The following is a 24,773-nucleotide window of genomic DNA, read 5'->3' as shown; positions in this document are numbered from 1 at the left end:
GTACTGGGCCGTACGCACTACATTCTCTACACTAACAAACCTCCAAACTAGCTTCAATGCCATACAACACTCCTTCCGTGGCCTCCAACTGCTCTTAAACGCTAGTAAAACTAAATGCATGCTTTTCAACCGATCGCTGCCCGCACCCACCCGCCCGCCTGACTAGCATCACTACTCTGGACGGTTCTGACTTAGAATATGTGGACAACAACAAATACCTAGGTGTCTTGCTAGATGGTAAACACTCCTTCCAGACTCATATTAAACATCTCCAATCCAAAATTAAATCTAGAATCTACTTCCTATTTCGCAACAAAGCCTCCTTCACTCCCGCCGCCAAACATACCCTCGTAAAACTGTCTATCCTACCGATCCTCGACTTCGGCGATGTAATTTAAAAAATCGCCTCCAACACTCTACTCAGCAAACTGGATGTAGTCTATCACAGTGCCATCCGTTTTGTCACCAAAGCCCCATATACCACCCACCACTGCGACCTGTATGCTCTCGTCGGCTGGCCCTCGCTACATATTCGTCGGCAGTCCCACTGGCTCCAGGTCATCTATAAGTCTTTACTAGGTAATGCTTCGCCTTATCTCAGCTCACTGGTCACGATAACCACCCACCCGTAGCACGTGCTCCAGCAGGTATATCTCACTGGTCATCCCCAAAGCCAACACCTATTTGGCCGCCTTTCCTTCCAGTTCTCTGCTGCCAATGACTGGAACGAATTGCAAAAATAGCTGAAGTTGGGGACTTATATCTCACTCACTAACTTTAAACATCAGCTATCTGAGCAGCTAATCGATCGCTGCAGCTGTACACAGCCCATCTGTAAACAGCCCATCCAATCTACCTACCTCATCCCCATATTGTTTTTATTTACTTTTTTGCTCTTTTGCACACTATTATTTCTACTTGCACATCATCATCTGCACATCTATCACTCCAGTGTTAATTTGCTAAATTGTAATTACTTCACCACTGGCCTATTTATTGCCTTACCACCTCACGCCATTTGCACACACTGTATATATATACTTTTTTTCTATTGTGTTTTTGACTGTACGTTTGTTTATTCCATGTGTTTATCTTGACCAGGTCGCAGTTGTAAATGAGAACTTGTTCTCAACTGGCCTGCCTGGTTAAATAAAGGTGAAATAAAATAAAAAACACTCTGTAGTGCCTTGCGGTTGGAGGCCGAGCAGCTGCCATACCAGGCAGTGATGCAACCCGTCAGAATGCTCTCGATGGTGCAGCTGTAGAACCTTTTGACGAACTGAGGACCCATGCCAAATCTTTTCAGTCTCCTGAGAGGGAATAGGTTTTGTCGTGCCCTCTTCACGACTGTCTTGGTGTGCATGGACTATGTTAGTTTGTTGGTGATGTGGACACCAAGGAACTTGAAGCTCTCAACCTGCTCTATGGTGTTGAACACTGACCTGTAGTCAATTAATAGCATTCTCACAAAGGTGTTCCTTTTGTCCAGGTGTGAAAGGGCAGTGTGTGGTGCAATAGAGATTGCATCATCTGTGGATCTGTAGGTGCTGTATGCAAATTGGAGTGGGTCAAGGGTTTCTGGGATAATGGTGTTGAGGTGAGCCATGACCAGCCTTTCAAAGCACTTATGGCTACCGACGTGAGTGCTACGGTTCGGTAGTCATTTGGGCAGGTTAGCTTAGTGTTCTTGGGCACAGGGATTATGGTGGTCTGCTTGAAACATGTTGGTATTACAGACTCAGGCAGGGAGAGGTTGAAACTGTCAGTGAAGACACTTGCCAGCTAGTCAGCACATGCTCGGAGGACACATCCTGGTAATCCGTCTGGCCCTGCGGGCTTATGAATGTTGACCTGTTTAAAGGTCTTACTCACATCGGCTGCAGAGAGCGTGATCATACAGTCATCCGGAACAGCTGATGCTCTCATGCATGTTTCAGTGTTACTTGCCTCGAAGCAAGCGTAGAAGTAATTTAGCTCATCTGGTAGGCTCGTGTCACTGGGCAGTTCTCGGCTGTGCTTCCCTTTGTAGTCTGTAATAGTTTGCAAGCCCTGGGTTAAGGTTAGGATTTAGGTTAAAGAGTTAAGGTTAGGGGAAGGGTTAGCTTATATGCTAAGTCGTTGAAAAGTAACTATAAAAAGTAGTAAGTAGTTGCAAAGTTTTTTTATTGGTAATAAGCTAAAATTTGAAAGTTGTCCAAGATTTGAGCATGCAACCTTTGAGTTGCTAAACGTTTGCGTTATACGAGACCAGGCTGAACTATAGACAAGTTGACGAACAAATAAGATAACAAAATGTCGGAATTTATAGGCAGAAACGTATCTAAATCAGAAAAAAATGTATCCTGCACCTGTCAATAAAACGTTCCGCTGTCTCTGACTGTAGCCTATAGCATTTTTTTCTATATTAGCGTGTCGTGTGTGTGAGCCTCAGATTTTCACTTGATCACATATAGTCCGGTAGTTGTGGATGGGTTATTAGCAATTGTGGGCAGCTGCAGGTGAACAAACAGCTGACCCATGCACCACTAGGAGGTATGGCTACACGAGAATAGCTGGAGATTAACTCCAGTTATACATTAACTCAAAGAAACAGTGTGGATGTAATTGTGTTGGGAAAGTTTGCTTTCTGTGTTGCACTGAAGAAATCCCCTCACAATGGCCCCCTGCCTGCAAAGATCATATTTGCTCAGTTCTTCTATTTCTATTTGGTTTGTTTTACGTAGACTTTGGAGACCTCATATTAGTACCTCATTAATTTAGTCTGGGACCCCAAGGCAAGGCAAAAAACAACAACTTTTGAATTCATGTGATATTGCAAAACTGTATGGATCTAAAGATAGGCTACATTATAGATTGACCATCTATCAGGCTATTATCAAATAAAACCAAGAGAAGAGCCAATAGTGTTAGTGGTTGGGTCAGCCAGTTGGACTGTGCAGTGGGTAAATGACCTTTGTGTTAAATCTCCAGCTCATCAGTGGTTGTTTGAACCCACACAAAAGGAAGATATAGATGGTGTGACACTTTTTGGAGATTTTCGCCAGGATTTCTGTAGGATATTCCATATTCGGTCTGGTGAACAGATGTTCGCTATGATAACCTTGTGCTATCTACACATTCAGTCAAAGATCAATCATGACAAGATCTATCACTTTGACAAAAGTTTTTAACACTTTAGCCCAAGACATGTTCTGACAGTAGTGGAGTGACTAAGTATAAAAGACAGACTGATGTTGAGGCACTTAATCTGTTTTAGCCTATAGGCTAAAGGGGAATCAAGAACATTTGGGTTAAATTCAAATAATTTTTGGCTATTCAGTTGTATTGTTGCCTGCTCTTAATTGTATTCACAAGAAATAAAGACAGACCTATTCTGCATTAATTGTAACCTGTCTTTTCTCCAGAATACATCTGAACACTCTTCAAATGTTCAAAAGAGAAACCATGGGGGAGATGTTTGAACCTGAAATTATGAATCACATAAGAGTATTGGTGAAGCTATGAGCTATATAATATATATTTTATAGTCTTTACTTATACAGATTAGAAAATCAATATCTATATAGATCTATGTCAGTAATATAGATATTCTTATTCACTATAAATATTCTAAAGAAAATCTTTGACACAGTGCAGTGGCACAGTTATATTTGAGTAAAATAAATGACGAAAACGACAAATTTGGTGACGCAATGGGATTATGTGTATGCTGATCCAGAAGGAAGTGACGACAAAAGCGGCCACAACAATATGTTTGTTCGCGTCTCCTGAAATCATTTTCGAGGCAACGTTACAGGTAAGTTGGGTAGCAACAGTAGCTCTTCCACAAACTGGACGTTGCGTGGAGAGACAATTATTTGTGTAGCACAACTTAAGAGGGGAGTCGCCTTATGGGACCAACCCGTCGTTTACAAGCCAGTTATATGCGAATTTGACGACGCTCACATTTAATTTTTTTGTTCGCGAGTCATCACTCTAGACCGCTAGACGGAATGCCCATGTGTCCAGGTTGGATTAGCTAACGTTAGCTACAGTTGCTAGCTTGGAGAGCTGTAGACACTGGGTCTGGCTTTATAGGCTATCATCAGTGATTTGCAAATTGCGTAATGACTATCATTTATGTAACTATCCAGTTAGCCACAGTCTGACGTTGAACTGATGTATTTAGCTATGTTATTTGCAGTGACACAACATTTGCGGGGTATGAACAGTTGGAATAAGTGGTACATTTCTTAGATTTGTGGTGGGTGGAAAATGGCTAGCTAGCTAGCGAGATGTTTTTTTGTTCTTCAGCAATGTATCAATACAACAACGTTATTATAGTATAATCGTTGAGGCACGGGAACATTTGTAGCAAGTCATCGCGTTAATATAAATGTATACATTGTGTCATGTTTGCTTGTCGTGTTGGCATGAATTGTCTGGCCCGGGCATTTACAAGGTCAATTAGAGAAAAAAGCTCGTGGTAACACTGTTCTAACATGTCATTCATGAAGGACCAGTGCTATCCGGGGTCCATTGGACGTCCCTGCCCTTGATCGTGAATCTCAGTTCGATTACACACTATCCTCTCACCATTACAACAGAGGAGGTTCGTTTATCTATATCGGGTCCGGATGGGAAAGCCCCAGGTTAATTTCGGAACGGGTTCAATTTATATCTGTATTTGTGATAATCATTTCCCTTTGTAGCCAATTCAATTTGGTGACAGAATTTTAAGTTTTAATCACTTAATAATTCATAAGCCATATAGCTATCAGTAAAAACGCGTACTAACGGGAAGGTCTTAGTTCACACAAGAAAAGGTAGACTATCATTATCATCCCTGCATGAGAGAAATAAGAAAATATCTCAAAGATATGTGAGTTTTTGGTAACAGAATTAAAGGAATACTTCGGGGTTTTGGCAACGAGGCCATTCATCTACTCCTCACGAGTCCGATGAACTCGTGGATACCATTTTTATGTCTCTGTGTCCAGTATGAAGGTAGTTTCGTGAGCCAATGCTAACTACCGTTAGCGCAATGAATGGAAGTCTAATGGGTATATAGACTTTCAGTCATTGCGCTATCGCTAGTTAGCAATTGTGCTAGTTAGCAACTTCCTTCAAACTGCACGCAGATGAATAAAATGGTATCTATAAGTTCTGATTGAGGAAGTATATAAAGAGCCTCTGCCAAAATCCCGAAGTATTCCTTAAAGGTCCAGGGCAATGTTTCTTAAACGTACACACGGCAAATCATTTCTCAATAACTAAATATTTAAGTGTTATTAGTTGGCAGGGATCTTAAGCATTGTTATGTTTTGATGTATTTCTAGCACCTATTTAAAGGGATATTTAGGCAACGAGGCCCCTTTATCTACTTCCCCAGAGTCAGATGAACTCGCGGATTTTTTCGAGCCAATCCTAACTAGCGTTTGCGCAATGACTCGAAGTCTATGGTATCTGCCATTATACTAGCAGATACCACAGATTTGACTGGAAATCAATGGCATGGTTTCCCAAACTCGGTCCAAAAATCAAAGCCTTTGCTTATCCCTAACTTTTAGGATGGAAAATCTTTGAAATGGTTACATATGCTGTAATTTCTCAAATATAGACTCCTAACTTTCATTTGACACCAGATTTAACATGCTCCCATAAACTTCACATGTGCTTTTCAATTAACGGTGTGTTTTACTGTCTCAACCCGCTTCAGATGCTGACAGACTTGGGTGGGGCTGTTTTGGATGACACGCAGTGAAATAACAGAAGATATTCAGTTATAACAGAAGATATCTACTCAACCTAGGGATTCAGAACACAATGACCAAGCCTGACTCGAAGAGGAGCAGCATGGCTCTTGTCACTGGCAAACCTGCCAATGCTGCGGAGGAGCAGGTCAATAATGTCTCATCGGACCCGTCAGTGTCCGGTTCTCCCCACCACGCAGTGACCCCGGCGACTCCAACCAAACACAAATCTGCTAAACAAGTCTCCCGAGACAACCTTTCTAGGCGAAACACGGAGTCTGAAGTATTCGACGACGGAACCAACACCTTTTTCTGGTGAGTGCTGCTGATCAATGGCAGGTCATTTTATTCTCCCAAACTGAAGGCTGTCATTGTTGGCTATTGACGTGACAGTGCCTGGGGCTCTTTAGAAAGGGACAGCTCTGCTATTTATGTGGGCTATGAATTCAAGGTTAAATGTAAATTTGTCACATGCCACTGGAATACAAGCTCGGACAGGTTCTTTATGCCCCCATGTATTTGTGATGGACATTTTGAGTGTTTTTGGTGAGACAGATCTTTTGTCTCTGTTAAACTGAAAGCGACATGCCTAAAAAGTTACCTACCATTATCTCAGATTGTGAAATGTGTGTTCAATAAAAAAAAAATTAGAGCTTTTTTTTTTTAACACTTTGCAAAAATGAGTATGGGCTCTCCTCACAACCTATTGTACCTGCAGACAGGAATTACCATCTTCAGATAAGGTTTTTATAAGATCTCTCCAGATAATTGTTGTCTGGAGCTCAAAAAGTATTTGTAGCAGTATGCAAATCAGAGAGCCAAATTAACAGCTCTTTCACAGATGTGATTCGGATCAAATCTAAAATAAAATGATATTTGTCACATGCGCCGAATAAAACGGGTGTAGACTTAACTGTGAAATGCTTACTTACGAGCCATTCCCAACGATGCAGAGTAAAATAAGTTATAATAAAAGAAAATAGTAACACAAGGAATAAAATGCACAGGATGGAGCTATATACAGGGAGTACCAGATCAATGTGCAGGGGTATGAGGTATTTGAGGTAGATTTGTACATGAAGGCAGGGTAAAGTAACGAGGCATCAGGATAGATAAGAGTCAAATGAAGAACGGCATTGCAGCAGCATATGAAAAGTGTATATTCAAAGTATTTATACCCCTTGACTTATTCCACATTTTGTTGTTACAGCCTGAATTCAAAATTGACATTTTTTTCTCTCACCCCCATCTGCACACAATGCCCCATAATGACAAAGTGAAAATAATTTTCAATACATTTGCTAAAATGTCTAAGAACATAAATACAGAAATATCTCATTTACTTAAGTATTCAAACCCGTGAGTCAATACTTTGTAGAAGCACCTTTGGCAGTGATCACAGCTGTGAGTCTTTCTGGGCAAGTCTCTAAGAGCTTTCTACACCTGGATTGTGCAACATTTGCCCATTTTATTAATTTCAAAATTCCTTCAGCTCTGTGTGAAATTAGTTTTGATTTAGAATGGACTTTTATCATGCACCTGTCTTGAAATGGGGGCAGGGGAAAAAATACATGTCATCTATGGACTTAAATAGCGAATAGAGGATGCTTTTCTTGTGGTTAATCTTCATGCCAGCTAGGTAGGCTATACTCATGTTGTAAAGATAAGCAATGTGATTTAATATTTGCTCAATATTAGGAAAGTTGAGAAATGAATATAGTAGGCCTAGCCTACATTACTTCTGATGGGACCCTCTTTTTTTAATAGAGGCCATCACTCTTTTTTCTCATAGCCTTTTCGATTACGTTTACATTGATGTCAGAGTGATTAGCGGCACAATAGCGTGCTGAGTACCAGGCAGTTAGCAAGTTTGGTAGGCCACTAATGACCATCAGCAGCATCAGAGCTCGGAGAAGTCTGATTGCCGTGACTAAACGGTCACATGGAATTTGACTGCCTTCATGACTTGTGACCGGCGGTGTGACGGTAATACAGTCACCGCCCTACGCCGGGCACCTACTACTATACCCTGTTCAAAGGCACTTCAATATTTTGTCTTTCCCATTCACCCTCTGAATGGTACACATACACAATCCATGTCTCAATTGTCTCGAGGCTTAAAAATCCTTCTTTAACCTGTCTCCTCCCTTTCTTATACACTGATTCTGAAGTGGATTTAACAATTGACATCAATAAGGGATCATAGCTTTCACCTAGTCAGTCTGTCATGGAAAAGCAGGTGTGTTTTGTATATCTCTGTTATGCATGGGAATAATACATTTAATAACTGTTTACATACACCTTAGCCAAATATGTTTAAACTCAGTTTTTCGCAGTTCCTGACATTTAATCCTAGTAAAAATTCCCTGTTTTAGGCCAGTTAGATTCACCACTTTATTTAAAGAATGTGAAATGTCAGAATAATAGTTGAGAAAATGATTTATTTCAGCTCTTATTTCTTTCATCACATTCCCAGTGGGTCAGAAGTTTACATGCACTCAATTAGTATTTGGTAGCATTGCCTTTAAATTGTTTAATTTGGGTCAAATGTTTCGGGTAGCCTTCCACAAGCTTCCCCCATTCCTCCTGACAGAGCTGGTGTAACTGAGTCAGGTTTGTAGGCCTCCTTGCTAACGCATGCTTTTTCAGTTCTGCCCAGAAATTTTCTGTAGGATTGAGGTCAGGGCATTGTGATGGCCACTCCAGTACTTTGACTTTGTTGTCCTTAAGCCATTTTGCCACAACTTTGGAAGTATGCTTGCGGTCATTGTCCATTTGGAAGACCCATTTGCGACCAAGCTTTAACTTTCTGACTGATGTCTTGATGTTGCTACAATATATCCACATAATTTTCCTCCCTCATGATGCCATCTATTTTGTGAAGTGCACCATTCCCTCCTGCAGCAAAGCATCCCCACAACATGATGCTGCCACCCCCGTGCTTCACGGTTGGGATGGTATTCTTCAGCTTGCAAGCATCCCCCTTTTTCCTACAAACATAACGATGGTCATTTATGGCCAAACAGTTATATTTTTGTTTCATCAGACCAGAGGACATTTCAAAAAAAATAAAGTAAGATCTCTGTCCCCATGGAGTGGCCATCACAAAGCCCTGACCTCAATCCTATAGGACATTTGTGGGCAGAACTGAAAAAGCGTGTGAGCAAGGAAGCCTACAAACCTGACTCAGTTACACCAGCTCTGTCAGGAGGAATGGGCCAAAATTCACCCAACTTATTGTAGAAGGCTACCCGAAATGACGTTTAACGCAAGTTAAACGCAATGCTACCAAATACTAATTGAGTGTATGTAAACTTCTGGCCCACTGGGAATGTGATGAAATAAATCATTCTCTATTTTTCTGACATTTCACTTAAAATAGTGGTGTTCCTAACTGACCTAAGACAGGACATTTTTACTATGAATAAATGTCAGGAATTGTGAAAAACTGAGTTTAAATGTATTTGGCTATGGTGTATGTAAACTTCCGACTTCAACTGTACCTGTGTGCGGTCTATATTATATGTATATGAGATCATGTGACACTTAAATAAAGTCCAACTGTGTGCAATCTAACTAATTGTGTGACTTCTGAAGGTAATTGGTTGCCCCAGATCGTATTGAGGTGCTTCATAGCGGCGGGGGTGAATACATATGTACGCACCGCTTTTCAGTTTGACCTTTTCTAGATCTTTTTTAGAAACCTTTCACTTCACGGAAGACACGACACTACCAAGTGAATAGTGGACTATGAGAGAGGCTAGGCCTTAAAGCTAGTCAATTGGAGTGGGCTGATCTTTGTTTGGTGCCTGCATGGAAGGATGTCCCAGCAAGCTTTTCTCCCCAGTGGTTTGTTCGGCAGGAGTCCTACAAGAGGCTGGCTCACACTAAACGGATTAGAGGGAGAACAACAAAACCACATGCCCGCTCCATGACTCAACATCACCATCTTGTCATATCAGGCCTATGCGATCCGCATACAACACCTCCTTTATGGCATACGGCAGCTCTTTATTCCCCTCCATGCTCCATGTATATTTATCGTTATCCCTTTCCCTCCCCCTCCATCACTTTACATTTCCAATTCAAGGATACTCGATTGATAGGACATTTTGTAAATATTGCCAAAGCCAACTCAATCGTTTGTTATTTTTCTCTCTGTGTCTCTCAAACTCACTAGCTCACCTAGGGCTGGGCGATTTGGCCTAAAAATGTGATTAATTTTTTTCAAACTTATGGGAGACTCACGATATACAGTGCATTCGTAAAGTTTTCAGACCCCTTCCTCTTTTCCACATTTTGTTAAGTTACAGCCTTATTCTAAAATGGATTACACACCATAAAATCCTCATCAATCTACAGTTGTGGACAAAAGTTGAGAATGACACAAATATTTATTTTCACAAAGTCTGCTGCCTCAGTGTCTTTAGATATTTTTGTCAGATGTTACTATGGAATACTGAAGTATAATTACAAGCATTTCATAAGTGTCAAAGGCTTTTATTGACAATTACATGAAGTTGATGCAGAGTGTCAATATTTGCAGAGTTTTTCAAGACCTCTGCAATCTGCACTGGCATGCTGTCAATTAACTTCTGGGCCACATCCTGACCTATGGCAGCCCATTCTTGCATAATCAATGCTTGGAGTTTGTCAGAATTTGTGGGTTTTTGTTTGTCCACCCGCCTCTTGAGGCTTGACCACAAGTTCTCAATGGGATTAAGGTCTGGGGAGTTTCCTGGCCATGGACCCAAAATATCGATGTTTTGTTCCCCGAGCCACTTAGTTATCACTTTTGCCTTATGGCAAAGTGCTCCATCATGCTGGAAAAGGCATTATTCGTCACCAAACTCTTCCTGGATGGTTGTGAGAAGTTGCTCTCAGAGGTTGTGTTGGTACCATTCTTTATTCATGGCTGTGTTCTTAGGCAAAATTGTGAGTGAGCCCATTCCCTTGGCTGAGAAGCAACCCCACACGTGAATGGTGTCAGGATGCTTTACTGTTGGCATGACACAGGGCTGATGGTAGCGCTCACCTTGTCTTCTCCGGACAAGCTTTTTTCCGGATGCCCCAAACAATCGGAAAGGGGATTCATCAGAGAAAATGACTTCACCCCAGTCCCCAGCAGTCCAATCCCTGTACCTTTTGCAGAATATCAGTCTGTCCCTGATGTTTTTCCTGGAGAGAAGTGGCTTCTTTGCTGCCCTTCTTGACACCAGGCCATCCTCAAAGTCTTTGCCTCACTGTGCATGCAGATGCACTCACACCTGCCTGCTGCCGTTCCTGAGCAAGCTCTGTACTGATGGTGCTCCGATCTCGCAGCTGAATCAACTTTAGGAGACGGTCCTGGCGCTTGCTGGCCTTTCTTGGGCGCCCTGAAGCCCAAAAACAATTGAACCGCTCTCCTTGAAGTTCTTGATGTTCTGATAAATGGTTGAATTAGGTGCAACCTACTGGCAGCTATATCCTTGCCTGTGAAGCCCTTTTTGTGCAACGCAATGATGACGGCACGTGTTTCCTTGCAGGTAACCATGGTTGACCGAGGAAGAACAATGATTCCAAGCACCACCCTCCTTTTGAAGCTTCCAGTCTGTTATTCAAACTCAATCAGCATGACAGAGTGATCTCCAGCCTTGTCCTCGTCAACACTCACACCTGTGTTAACGAGAGAATCACTGACATGTCAGCTGGTCCTTTTGTGGCAGGGCTGAAATGCAGTGGAAATGTTTTTGGGGATTCAGTTCATTTGCATGGCAAAGAGGGACTTTACAATTAATTACAATTCATCTGATCACTTTTCATAACATTCTGGAGTATATGCAAATTGCCATCATATGAGCTGTGGCAGCAGACTTTGTGAAAATTTTATTTGTGTCATTCTCAAAACTTTTGACCACGACTGAACATACAATACCCCATAATGACAAAGCAAAAACGTATTTTTACATTTTTTGCAAATGTATTAGAAATATATAAAAACATACATTATTTACATATGTATTCAGACCCTTTTCTAAAAGATTTGAAATTGAGCTCAGGTGCATCCTGTTTTCAATTAATCATCCTTGATGTTTCTACAACTTGATTGGTGTCCACCTGTGGTAAAGTGTATCTCCCGGGTGGCGCAGTGGTCTAGGGCACTGCATCGCAGTGCTAGCTGCGCCACCAGAGTCTCTGGGTTCGCGCCCAGGCTGGGCTGGGTTCGCGCCCAGGCTCTGTCGCAGAATTGGCATAGCGTCGTCCGGGTTAGGGAGGGTTTGGCCGGTAGGGATATCCTTGTCCTTGTCTTGGTATATAAAAAAATAAATGTTTGAACTCTACTGTAAGTCGCTCTGGATAAGAGCGTCTGCTCTTGGCCGGTAGGGATATCCTTGTCTCAGTATGTAAAAATGTAATAAAATGTATGCACTCTACTGTAAGTCGCTCTGGATAAGAGCGTCTGCTAAATGACTAAAATGTAAAAAAAAATGTAAAGTACATTTATTGGACATGATTTGGAAAGGTACACACCTGTCTAAATAAGGTCCCGCATTTGACATTGCACGTCAGAGCAAAAACCAAGCCTTGAGGTCGAATGAATTGTCCGTAGAGCTTTGAGACATGATTGTGTCGAGGCACATATCTGGGGAAGGATACCATTAATATTTCTGCAACATTGAAGGTCCCCAAGAACACAGTGGCCTCCATTCTTAAATAGAAGAAGTTTGGAACCACCAAGACTCTTCCTAGAGCTGGCTGCCCTGCCAAACTGAGCAATTGGGGGAGAAGGACTTTGGTCAGGGAGGTAACCAAGAATCCAATGGTCACTCTGACAGAGCTCCAGAGTTCCTCTATGGAGATGGGAGAAACTTACAGAAAGACAACCATCTCTACACCTCTGCACCACTCCACCTATCAGGCTTTTATGGTAGAGTGGCCAGACGGAAGCCACTCCTCAGTAAAGGGACATTTGGAGTTTGCCAAAAGCTACCTAAAGGACTTTGACTATGAGAAACCAAATTCTCTGGTCTGATGAAACCTTTGGCCTGAATGCCAAGCGTCACGACCGGAGGAAACCTGGCACCATCCCTACGGTGAAGCATGGTGGTAGCAGTATCATGCTGTGGGATGTTTTTCAGTGGCTGGGACTGGGAGACTAGTCAGGAAAGATTAACTGATCAAAGTACTGAGAGATCATTGATGAAGAACTCCGACTGGGGCGAAGGTTCACCTTCCAACAGGACAATGACCCTAAGACAATGCAGGAGTGGCTTCGGGAGTAGTCTCTAAATGTCCTTGAGTGGCCTAGCCAGAGCTCGGACTTGAACCCAATCATACATCTCTGGAGACGCTCCCCATCCAACCTGACAGAGCTTGAGAGGATCTGCAGAGAAGAAGGGGAGAAACTCTCCAAATACAGGTGTTCTAAGCTTGTAGCGTCATATCCAATAAAGAATCAAGGCTGTAATCGCTGCCAAAGGTGCTTCAACAAAGTACTGAGTAAAGGGTCTGAATTCTTATGTAAATGTGATTTGTTTCAGGAAACTAGGCGTATGTTGCGTGTCACTACTTCACAGGAGCCATTTTGAACGTAAACGTATTTTTTTTATCAAAAGGCATTTTTTTGGCAGAAATGCCTTCTGGAACATGGGAACTTTCGTGTGCCTAATAACAAACTTGTATTCCATCTGGAAATACTAATTAAATTTTTAAATTGAGCCTAGTTGATTTAGCCACGGGAAAAGCCGGGAATCTTCCCGCTAACCATGATTGGCTGAGAATGCATTGGCTGGACATGCAAAGAGGAGTTTGGATTGATCAGCCATGTATCACGCTTCTGTCTAACATGAGCTGGTCAGTATGTGTTGGTCATCCTTTCTAATGGGCCTTTTTTGAAAGATATCATGTAGTAGAACTGCAAAAATGTAGCATTGTGACCTCTTCACGACTGTCTTGGTGTGTTTGGACCATGTTAGTTTGTTGATGTGGACATTACAGCCCTGTCGACATTAATGGGGGCCTGTTCGGCCCGCTTTTTCCTATGGTCCACGATCAGCATCTTTGTCTTGCTCACATTGAGGGAGAGGTTGTTTTCCTGGCACCACACTGCAGGTCTCTGACTTCCTCCCTACAGGCCGTCATCATTGTTGGTAATCCGGCCTACCACTGTTGTGTTGTCAGCAATCTTAATGATGGTGTTGGAGTCGTGTTTGGCCACGCAGTCGTGGGTGAACAGGGAGTATAGGAGGGGACTAAGCACGCACCCCTGAGGGGCCCCAGTGTTGAGGATTAGAGTGGCCTACCATTACCACCTGGGGGTGGCCCGTCAGGAAGTCCAGGATCCAGTTGCAGAGGGAGGTGTTTGGTCAAAGGGTTCTTAGCTTAGTGATGAGCTTTGTTGTCACTATGGTGTTAAACGCTGAGCTGTAGTCAATGATCAGCATTCTCACATTGGTGTTTCTTTTGTCCAGCTGGGAAAGGGCAGTGTGGAGTGTGATTGCCTCATCTGTGGACCTGTTGTTGCGGTATGTGAATTGGAGTGGGTCTAGGGTTCTGGGAGGATGCTGTTGATGTGCGCAATGACCAGCTTTTCAAAGCACTTCATGGCTACCGACGTGAGTGCTACGAGCGGTAATCATTTAGGCAGGTTACCTTTGCTTCCTTGGGCACATGGACTATGGTGGTCTGCTTGAAACAACATGTAGGTATTATAGACTTGGTCAGGGAGGAGTTGAAAATGTCAGTGAATACACTTGCCAGTTTGTCCGCACATGCTTTGAGTACACGTCCTGGTAATCCGTCTGGCCCCACAGCTTTGAATTTTGACCTGTTTAAAGGTCTTGCCCACATCGGCTACGGAGAGCGTGATCACGCAGTCGGCCGGAACAGCTGGTGCTCTCATGCATGCTTCAGTGTTGATTGCCGCATTTAGCTCGTCTGGTAGGTTCGTGTCACTGGGCAGCTCCCGGCTGGGTTTCCCTTCGTAGTCTGTATTAGTTTTCAAGCCCTGCCACATTCACTAATATTGACTCACTACTTACAGCAGGCATTATAGAAAATTGACACAGTTCTCAAAAACAATCTCTCAATCACAAGCCCACGTGCTAATCAGTAGCTAGCTGATCTTTATATTTCAAGTTTAGCCAACTTAGATCTATTTGCTAGCTAACAAGGCAGAACAGTTGAATAGTCATACACACCCTTCTGTCTGTCTCCAACTGTTTGAATAGCATGCTAGCCTGTCCTCTTTGTTCAGATTTGAAATAAAGTGGCCTACCTTATTTCTCGCAATGATTGCACGTTTATAAAACAGACTTGACAGGTAGTATAACAGTCTTTGGCTAAAATGCTTCTAGTGGTACAGCAATGCCATGTGTGACAAATTAAGCATTCATTTTCCAGAATCAATGTTAATTTGAATCTTCCCGTTTAGTAGTGTCTGCTTTGAGGAGTATCGTTAGAAAGGTTGTCTTCTCTGTTACAGTAAAATGTGTTCCCGTGTCCATATGACCCAGACCAAACCTCAAATGCAAATAGCGAGTTGAAACCACTTGTCAGAGAGGAAGAAGTGATTTCATCTTTGTTCTTTTGAGTGGCACGGGGAGGGGCTGGGGGGTGTTTGTGTGTGCGAACAGAGGAAGAGGTGAAGAGGTTTCACTCTTGCCAAAATCTGTCCAAAATGACCCCAATGTGTTTCTATGGGCATATTTTGGACCTAAGCTTGTTACCTGCCTCTGGGACAACGATTCCCATTGTTTGGGCGAATACATGAGCATCTCGTCAGTATACAGTGCCATCAGAAAGTATTCACACCCCTTGACTTTTTCCACGTTTTGTTACAAAGTGGGATTAAAATGGATTTGATTGTCTCTCTTGTCAATGATCTACCCTCAATACTCTAATGTCAAAGTGGAGAAATGTTTTATTTTTGTTTTCTTTATGGAAAAGTAAACCCTATCTTTATTACATAAGTATTAAGCCTGTGAGTCAATACATGTTAGAATCACCTTTGGCAGAGTTTACTGCTGCAAGTCTTTCTGGGTAAGTCTATGTTTTGCAGACCTTGATTGTACAATATTTTCCCATTCTTTAAAAAATGTTTCAAGATCTGTCAAGTTGATTGTTATCATTGCCAAACAGTTATTTTATAGTCTTGCCATAGATTTTCAAGACGATTTAATTCAATACTGTAACTAGGCTACTCAGGAACATTCAATGCCGTCTTGGTAAGCAGCTCCAGTGTAGATAGTTCAAATCCAACTTTATTTGCCACCTGTGCCGAATACAACAAGTGCAGACTTTACTGTGAAAGTTGTCCTGCTGAAAGGTGAGTTTGTCTCCCAGTGTCTGTTGGAAAGCAGACTGAACCAAGTTTTCCATTTTCCAAAGCATAACGCCTTGTATTCATGCTCTGGCACCCCAATGGTGGAACAAACTCCCTCACGACGCCAGGTCAGCGGAGTCAATCACCACCTTCCGGAGACACCTGAAACCCCACCTCTTTAAGGAATACCTAGGATAGGATAAAGTAATCCTTCTAACCCCCCCCCCCCTTAAAAGAGTTAGATGCACTATTGTAAAGTGGTTGTTCCACTGGATATCATAAGGTGAATGCACCAATTTGTAAGTCGCTCTGGATAAGAGCGTCTGCTAAATGACTTAAATGTAAATGTAAATGTATTCAGGACAAAAAGTTAATTTCTTTGCCAAAATGTTTACAGTATTGCCTTTTTGCAAACAGAATGCATTTTTTAATTTTTTAAATTGTTTATTCTGTACAGCTTTCATTTTCACTCTGTCATTTAAGTTAGTATTGCGGAGTAACTACAATGTTGTTGATCCATCCTCCTTTATCTCTTAACACAGCCATTAAACTCTAACCGTTTTAATCATCATTGGCCTCATGGGGAAATCCCTGAGCTGTTTCCTTCTTCTCCGGCAACTGAGTTAGGAAGGGCGCCTGTCTTTGTAGTGACGGGTGTATTGATACACCATCAGAAGTATAATTAACTGCACCATGCTCAAAGGGATATTCAATGCCTGCCTTTTTTTTTTTACCCATCTACCAATAGTTGCCCTTTTGTGGAAAACCTCCCTGGTCTTTGTGGTTTAAGCTGTGCTTGAAATTCACTGCTTGACTGAGGAACCTTTACAATTATCAGTATGTGTATGGCGTAGAGCTGAGGTAGTCATTCAAAAATCATGTTAAACACTATCAATGCACACCGTGTGAGTCCTTGCAAGTTATTTAGACTTTAAAAAAAAAATTTTTACTTCTGAACTTATTTAGGCTTGCCATAACAAAAGGGTTGAATACTTATTGCCTCAAGATATTTCATCTTCTCATTTGTAATTCATTTGTAAATGTAAAAAATAAAAAAATAAATCCACTTTGACATTCTGGGGTATTTTGTGTATAGATCAGTGACACATTCTCAATTCAATCGATTTTAACTTCAGGTTGTAACACAACAAAATGTAGATAAAGTCTAGGGGTGTGAATACTTTCTGATGGCACTGTGTATACAGATCTCTGGTGTAAATGGGAAGGTGCACCCAGCACAGAAGGAGATGAGACCAAAAAGACCACATGAGAACAAGCGGGCATAAACGCTCGTTTAAAAAAAATTAAATAAATTGCGTTTGGAATATCGCGCGTAAACATAAGTCCAAATGAATTGGATATATCGCCTAGCCCTATGCTCACCCCGTCTCTCTCAAGAATGCTGGCAGACAGGCGTCGTACCTCAGAGGGATTCTGTGACCCCTGTGCTCAATGTCCTCTCCCGTTCTTCCACCCTTCTCCCTCCTTCCCCTATTGCTCTTTCACACCATTTACCCTCTTGAACAACCTCCGGCCTATCATTAACGTTCCCTCTGTTTTTTTCTTTTCCCTGTCCCTACCAGTCTTTTTGGGTAATCAGTGTCTGTAGATGGTGTGTGGTAGGTACATACTTGAAACATGCAATGTGGCCTGTTCCTTTGCAGCACACTTATTAACTGTGGAGAAAAGGGAAGTCTCTTAAGTATACTCAAACTAGGATGCTGTATGGAGGAATGGTATAACAGCCCAGTATCAGCACATGCATGGCAAAGTGGAAATTAACTATCTGTTGTCATTGAACTGAATTCGCCCAAAAAGCTCATCTTTCTCTTACACACACACACACACAGTCTTAGTCACTTCTGCTCATTGCATGTCCAGCCAATGAATGTTGCTGATTCTACTTGCCACACTGTCATTGATTGCCTTTCTCTCTCCTCACCCTCCCTCTCTCTCGTTTCAGGAGAGCACATACAGTCACTGTGCTTTTCATTCTCACATGCGTGTTGGTCTATGTCACTCTGTTGGAGGAGACACCCCAGGATACGACGTACAACACTAAAAGGTCAGCCATTCGGTTACGCACTCACGCCGTCTCTTCCATGACGTCCTGTATAATCATGCACTTACACGCACTTAGTCACGACTGCTTGTGTGAAATGAGTCACTTCCGCCTCCGACCAGCCAGTCACCTTCAGCCCAGCTGGCTCGTAGCGCAGTCAGCACACAGACTTTTAGGATCCTCCTTTTATTTTTAGCTTGGACTGTTCTGTTCTTGAGCACTTTTTTTGGAAATGTCAAAATATATGTTGCACGGTAGTAATACGTGCTCAACTCGTACTAAGTTCTGTAGCGTAAAGATGCCGTGAAGCCTAGTAGAAATCGCACTATTATGAAAGAGATGGCCAGCACTTAAATATTAACGGCTGTTGGAGAATACATCTAAGATTGCAAGGCGTAGATATAATGTGGGGGAAAAGCTAGGTTTTGACTAATGGATGCTTCGGAGAGCAGAGGACTGTTTCTTTTCCCACCCCCCTGCTTTGGTACTAGTCATTAACATATACTTTTTTTTGTACATTTTGGGACTATAATGTAAGTAAGAACTTTAAGAGCCTTTGCATGGTCTTAAGCAATTGCAGTGAGTTTTGCGAGCAGAGGAATTTGGCAGCATTGGGGAGTCTTCAGACAGAGGAAGTGTGTTTGCACGCTTGTTTCTGTGTGTAGTATGCGTGTCGGCGTTACTTAGGAAGGAGTTAACCCCAACCAGCTATTCCTGTTATTTGTGCTGACAATCCGACGGTCATTAATGGGATTTGCCGTGGTCAGCGAGGCCCAGCTCGCCTGGGAGATTAGAGCCCGCTACAACTTCTTCCACCCCCCCCCACCCCCCCGGGTCACCACCGACGGCACTGCCCTAATGCATGCCTGGCTGAATGCCTTCACCTGAATGTACTGATCCCCTGGGGGTGGTTGTCTCACGCACCTTTTCTCACCTTGTCGCCTCTTCAGTCATGTGCACCGATCTGAAAGGACATGATGGGTAAAAGCACACATGCCCTCCTAGGCGTAATGCCGTTTGCAATATTGTCTGTGTCGATCCAGGTCTCTCAGATGGGTGTGGTGAAAGGAGAGGAGGCTGTGTGGATTGAGATACAAACCTGAATACCTTATAGCGAGCATGCCACATATACTCAGCTTGCCTGGGCCCTGTCCTTAACTTTCCTGGTCTTCAACCTCTCAAACTTGCTCTTTCACCCACCTTGACCTACAGAACAACCTCTAAGGAGGGTTGAAAGTAAAATTATGATTTATGCTCTTTAGCCAAAACATTGGTCAAATCATGATATTTCAATGCAAACCATGTATTCCAGTCCATGTATTTAGATGTCATAATATTCTAAATGTATATTTTAGTCGTCCTGTAAAGAGGACTGAGCTGTATGTGAGTTTATCATTAGTTGTTCTATTTACTTAAGTCTGCTTGTGCTTTTCTACCAGAGGGATTGTGGCCAGCATCCTTGTGTTCCTCTGCTTTGGAGTGACACAAGCCAAAGATGGCCCGTTCACCAGACCACATCCAGGTAACACAACCTCCACCCGCAAGGCAAATACCCTTCACATTTCTGCTTCTCCATGCTGTTGTACTTCAGTTAATACGAGCCTGCCAGTCCTTAGAAGTTGGAGACAGTGTAAGCCTTTTGATACGTAGGCTAAGTGCATTGACATATGATACGGGACACGCTCTCAGCAAAACAACATCCTGTCCAACGAGACACCGCTAGTGAGTCAACATGGTCACTTTTAAACTTTGAAAGAAGAAAAGAGGAAGTTGATGCTTTTGTGAAACCGAAAAGCGGCATCCCTATATTATTCTTCCCAAGAAATGGTGAGTCACTGCTTTCAAAGGTGATGGTGCTGCAGCAGCACTGTGTACCTGTCAAACCATAAAAAGTTGCCAACTGCCGTGGCAAGCACAGGTGTTAAATCAAACTCTCTAATGGTGCATTGCTCTCCGGTGTTTTATTTTTATATCTCACCTTTATTTTAACCAGGTAGGCCAGATGAGAACAAGTTCTCACTTACAGCTGCGACCTGGCCAAGATAAAGCACAGCAGTGTGACACAAACAACAGAGTTACACATGGGATAAACAAACATACAGTCAATAACACAATAGAAAAGTCTATATATAGTGTGTGCAAATGTGGTAAGATTAGGGAGGTAGGGCAATAAATGGGCCATAGTGGCGAAGTAATTACAATTTAGCAATTAAACAGTGGAGTGATAGATGGGCAGATGATGAATGTGTACGTAGAGATACTAGGGTGTAAAGAGTAGGTATGTTCTTTTTCCTCTGAAAATGTCTTTAGTGGGGAGAGAAAGAATGCCTGTCTGCTTTTAGATCAATATAGATGTTTGGAGGCACAGCAATGGAGTGGGCCATGAAGACTATCATGAAGACTATCCCGACTGTGTGTAAAGTACATACAGATTACATGCACTGCATCAGATTACATTACAATGGAGTGGGCCATGAAGACTATCCCGGCTGTGTGTGAAGTACATACAGATTACATGCACTGCATCATATTACATAGGGATTACAATACATCCGCCAAATCCAGATTCGTACGTTGGACTGCCAGATGGTGAAGCGTGATTTGTCACTCCAGAGAACACATTTCCACTGCTCCAGAGGCCAATGGCGGCGCGCTTTACTCCACTCCAGCCAATGCTTGCCATTGCACATGGTGATTTTAGGCTTGTGTGCAGCTGCTCGGTCATGGAAAACCATTTCATGCTGCTCCCGACGAACAGTTCTTGTGCTGACGTTGCTTCCAGCGGCAGTTTGGAACTTGGAAGTGAGTGTTGCAACCGAGGACAGACTATTTTTACAAGCTTCAGCACTCTGCGGTCCCGTCCTGTGAGCTTGTTACCGTCCTGTGAGTGATGTTTCCACTTCACAATAACAGCACTTACAGTTGACCGGGGCAGTTCTAGCAGGGCATACATTTTACGAACTGATTTGTTGGAAAGGTGGCATCCTATGACGGTGCCAGATTGAAAGTCACTGAGCTCTTCACTAAGGCCATTCTACTGCTAATGTTTGTCTATGGAGATTGCATGGCTGTGTGCTCAATTTTATACACTTGTCAGCAACGAGTGTGGCTGAAATAGCCAAATCCACTAATTTTAAGGGGTGTTCACATGCTTTTGTGTGTGTGTGTATATAGTGTATCTATACTGAATAAAATGTTCTTTCTCTCAAATTTTGTGCACAAATTTGTTTATATTCCTGTTAGCGAGCATTTCTCCTTTGCCAAGATAGTCCATCCACCTGACAGGGGTGGCATATCAAGAAGCTGATTAAACAGCATGATCATTACACAGGAACACCGGGTGCTGGGGACAATAAAAGGCTACTCTAAAATGTGCAGGTGCACGCACACAAGACAATGCCACAGATGTCTCATGTTTTGAGGGAATTGGCATGCTGACTACAGGAATGTCCATCAGAGCTGTTGCCAGAGAATTGAATGTTCATTTCTCTACCTTACCATAAGTTGCCTCCAATGTCGTTTCCGAGATTTTGGCAGTACGTTCAACCGCAGATCAAGTGTAACCAATCCACCCCAGGACATCCACTTCCCAGCTTCTTCACCTGCGGCATGGCCTGAGACCAGCCACCCGGACAGCTGATGAAACTGTGGGTTTGTACACCAAAGAATTTCTGCACAAACTGTCAGGAACCGTCTCTGGGAAGTTCATCTGCGTGCCTGTCATCCCCACCAGGGTCTTGACCTGACTGCAGTTTGGCGTCGTAACCAACTTCAATGGGCAAATGCTCACCTTCAATGGCCACTGGTACGCTGGAGAAGTGTGCTCTTTACGGATGAATCCTGATTTCAACTGTACCGGGCAGACTGCGTGTGTCGCGTTGTCTTGGCGAGCGGTTTGCTGATGTCAATGTAGGGACCCTAACCCCTTCTCATTCAATTTTTTTTTTTTTTTTTTTTTTACAATTTTCTATAGTCTTGAAGGAGTTCCCACATATGCTGAGCACTTGTTGGGTGCTTTGCCTTCACTCTGCAGTCCAACTCATCCCAAACCATCTTAACTGGTTTGAGGTCAGGTGATTGTGGAGGCCAGGTCACCTGATGCAGCTCTCCTTCTTGGTCAAATAGTCCTTACACAGCCTGGAGGTGTGTTGGGTCTAGGGTTGCAAAGGGTCGCAAACTTTCCGGTAAATTTTCGATGGGAAGATAAGCCCGGGAATTTTTCTTATATTCATCAAAAAGTTATCTTAGAAAAAGGAAACCTTTTTTTGTGGGATACACAAGGCATTTCTAGGTATTGTGGCATATTTTGGTTAAACTATCCCCAATTCAATGGAATTGCAACCCTCTGCATGCACAGTGCATTCACATGTACAGCTGATTCTCAAGATCTTGCACACTGAGATGCGATTTAGCCCACACTACTACACTGTCTGAACCATGGACTACATGCTTTCTGGTAAGTTTTGATTACAATACTGGGTGGGGTGAATATATTTTATATGACATAAATTATTTTTTGTTAACTAGTAAACAGTTGCCTACATCAGTGTGTTTTAAATAATTTATAACTTGTTAACAATTTCTGCTAGTAAGTTTTTGCCTGCTAACTGAGTGGTAATTCACCTGTTTCCATACATGTTTCATTTTAAAACATTTATCTTACAAAGGAGTTGTTTAATCTAACTGCTTAACTATTTATCTGCACATGGAATTGTATTTTTCTTCTCTTTTTTTTCTTCTAATCTTTAAAGGAAAATGCCACGGGCACTATCTGACGTGTGGAGACATTTCACTGCAGCTAATTTAGAAGGAAATGCTGTGTACATTTGCAAATACTGTGCCAAATCATATGTGAAGAATGCAACAAAGATGCAGAATCATCTGGCCAAATGCGTAAAGGTCCCTCAGCGCTCACAACAAGCAACCTCTGACAAAAGTCCTTCTACTTCTATTTGAGGTGAAAATGATGAATCAAGACAACTTATCGATAGCAACAGCTCATGGTCCTCATGGAATCAGAAGTTTGTTTCACTCAATGGAGGAACGTAGTTCAGACCTGCAGTTTTGAAATGCATCAAAAAGCGTGAAGACTTCTGCCTGAAGCTCATACACGCTGCAGTGTACATGTTGAACACCAAGTATGCTGACAAGTGCATCCTGTCTGGTGCAGAGATCAACAAGGCCTATGGTGTCATCACTACCGTGTCTCGCCACCTTGGCCTGGATGAGGGCAAGGTTCTTTGCAGTCTGGCGAAGTACACTTCCAATCAAGGGCTTTGGGATGGAGATGCAATATGGCAGTCGTGCCAACACATCTCATCAGCCACCTGGTGGAAGGGACTTTGTGGATCTGAGGCTCTTTCCCCTGTTGCCCCATCCTCCAAATCCCACCAACATCAGCCGCCTCAGAGCGCAACTGGTCCTTGTTTGGGAACACACACACACACCAAAGCATGCAATAGGCTGACCAATACAAGGGTTGAAATATTGGTTGCCATCTGGGCAAATTTGAGCCTTTTTGAGCTTGACAGCGAGCCATCCTCAAGGTTGGAAAGTGACAGTGAAGATGAGCCCTCAGAGACTGGTGGCCAAGAGTTGGACATTGAGGAGGATCAGGGAGAAGACATGGAAGCCTGAGAGGAAGACAACCAAAGCTTTAGTTTCTAGACTATCGTTTTACAGATGTATGTTGAAAACGTTTTTGGGAGATGCAATGGATAATTGGGGATCATTCAGTATACCATTTATTTTATTGTTCAGTGAAATTATCCCATGCGAAGAATCAACTCATTTAAAGTTCAATTTGTAACTAAATTGTTTTTTATTTCTATTGGAAGTATTAATCATTTGCAATGTATACTTGTATACTATGATACTGTAGAAGGTTTATGTTTCTGTCTCCATATGATATGGTAAATATATCCACTGCAAAAAACATCTACATTTAAATGTTATTAATATTCATTTGCATATATTCCTGTTAATTCCCACGGAAAGTTTCCACCTCTGAGTATTCCCCAAAATGTGCAACACTAGTTGGGTCATTGTCCTGTTGAAAAACAAATGATAGTCCCACTAAGCGCAATGGTGTACCGCTGCAGAATGCTGTGTTAGCCATGCTGGTTAAGTGTGTCTTGAATTCTAAATAAATCAGTGTCACCAGCAAAGCACCCCCAAACCATCTCACCACCTCCATGCTTCACGGTGGGAACTACACATGCAGAGATCATCCTTTCACTTACTCTGCGTTTCACAAAGACACGGCAGTAGGACCCAAAAATCTCAAATTTAGACTCATCAGACCAAAGGACAGATTTCCACCGGTCTGTCCATTGCTTGTGTTTCTTGGTGTCCTTTTAGTGGTGGTTTCTTTGCAGGAATTTGACCATGAAGGCCCGATTCACGCAGTCTCTGAACATTTGATGTTGCGATGTGTCCGTTACTTGAACTCTGAAGCATTTATTCGGGCTGCGATTTCTGACGTGCCATTAACTCTAATGAACTTATCCTCTGCAGCAGAGGTGACTCTGGGTCGTCCTTTTTCATCATAGCTCTTGGTTTTTGCGACTGCACTTTAACCTGTCTAGGATTGGAACCCCTCGCCAACAGCCAATGAAGTTGCAGGGTGCCAAATTCAATCAGAAATCTCATAATTCAATTTTCTCAAACATACAAG

General features: G+C 42.6%; 1 protein-coding gene across 4 annotated transcripts in view; it reads left to right on the top strand.

Annotated features, from left to right (window-relative positions):
• The window catches only part of ptdss2 (phosphatidylserine synthase 2), a 49,609-nt gene that overhangs the window by 2,139 nt on the left and 22,697 nt on the right, over positions 1-24,773 (top strand). For 2 of the 4 annotated variants that reach the window (XM_071326868.1, XM_071326865.1), the window contains exons 1-4: positions 3,655-3,796; positions 5,699-6,047; positions 17,999-18,100; positions 19,537-19,619. In XM_071326868.1, the coding sequence (XP_071182969.1) occupies positions 5,806-6,047; positions 17,999-18,100; positions 19,537-19,619 (427 nt within the window). In that variant the 5' untranslated portion in view covers positions 3,655-3,796; positions 5,699-5,805. Of the gene's footprint in view, positions 1-3,654; positions 3,797-3,820; positions 4,009-5,698; positions 6,048-17,998; positions 18,101-19,536; positions 19,620-24,773 lie in introns of those variants that run through there. The other 2 variants (XM_071326867.1, XM_071326866.1) reach the window with 2 other exon arrangements.

The sequence above is a fragment of the Salvelinus alpinus genome, chromosome 9, assembly GCF_045679555.1.
Source record: "Salvelinus alpinus chromosome 9, SLU_Salpinus.1, whole genome shotgun sequence".
In the NCBI taxonomy this organism is placed as follows: Eukaryota; Metazoa; Chordata; class Actinopteri; order Salmoniformes; family Salmonidae; genus Salvelinus; species Salvelinus alpinus.
This window is presented reverse-complemented; position numbering and strand designations above follow the sequence as displayed.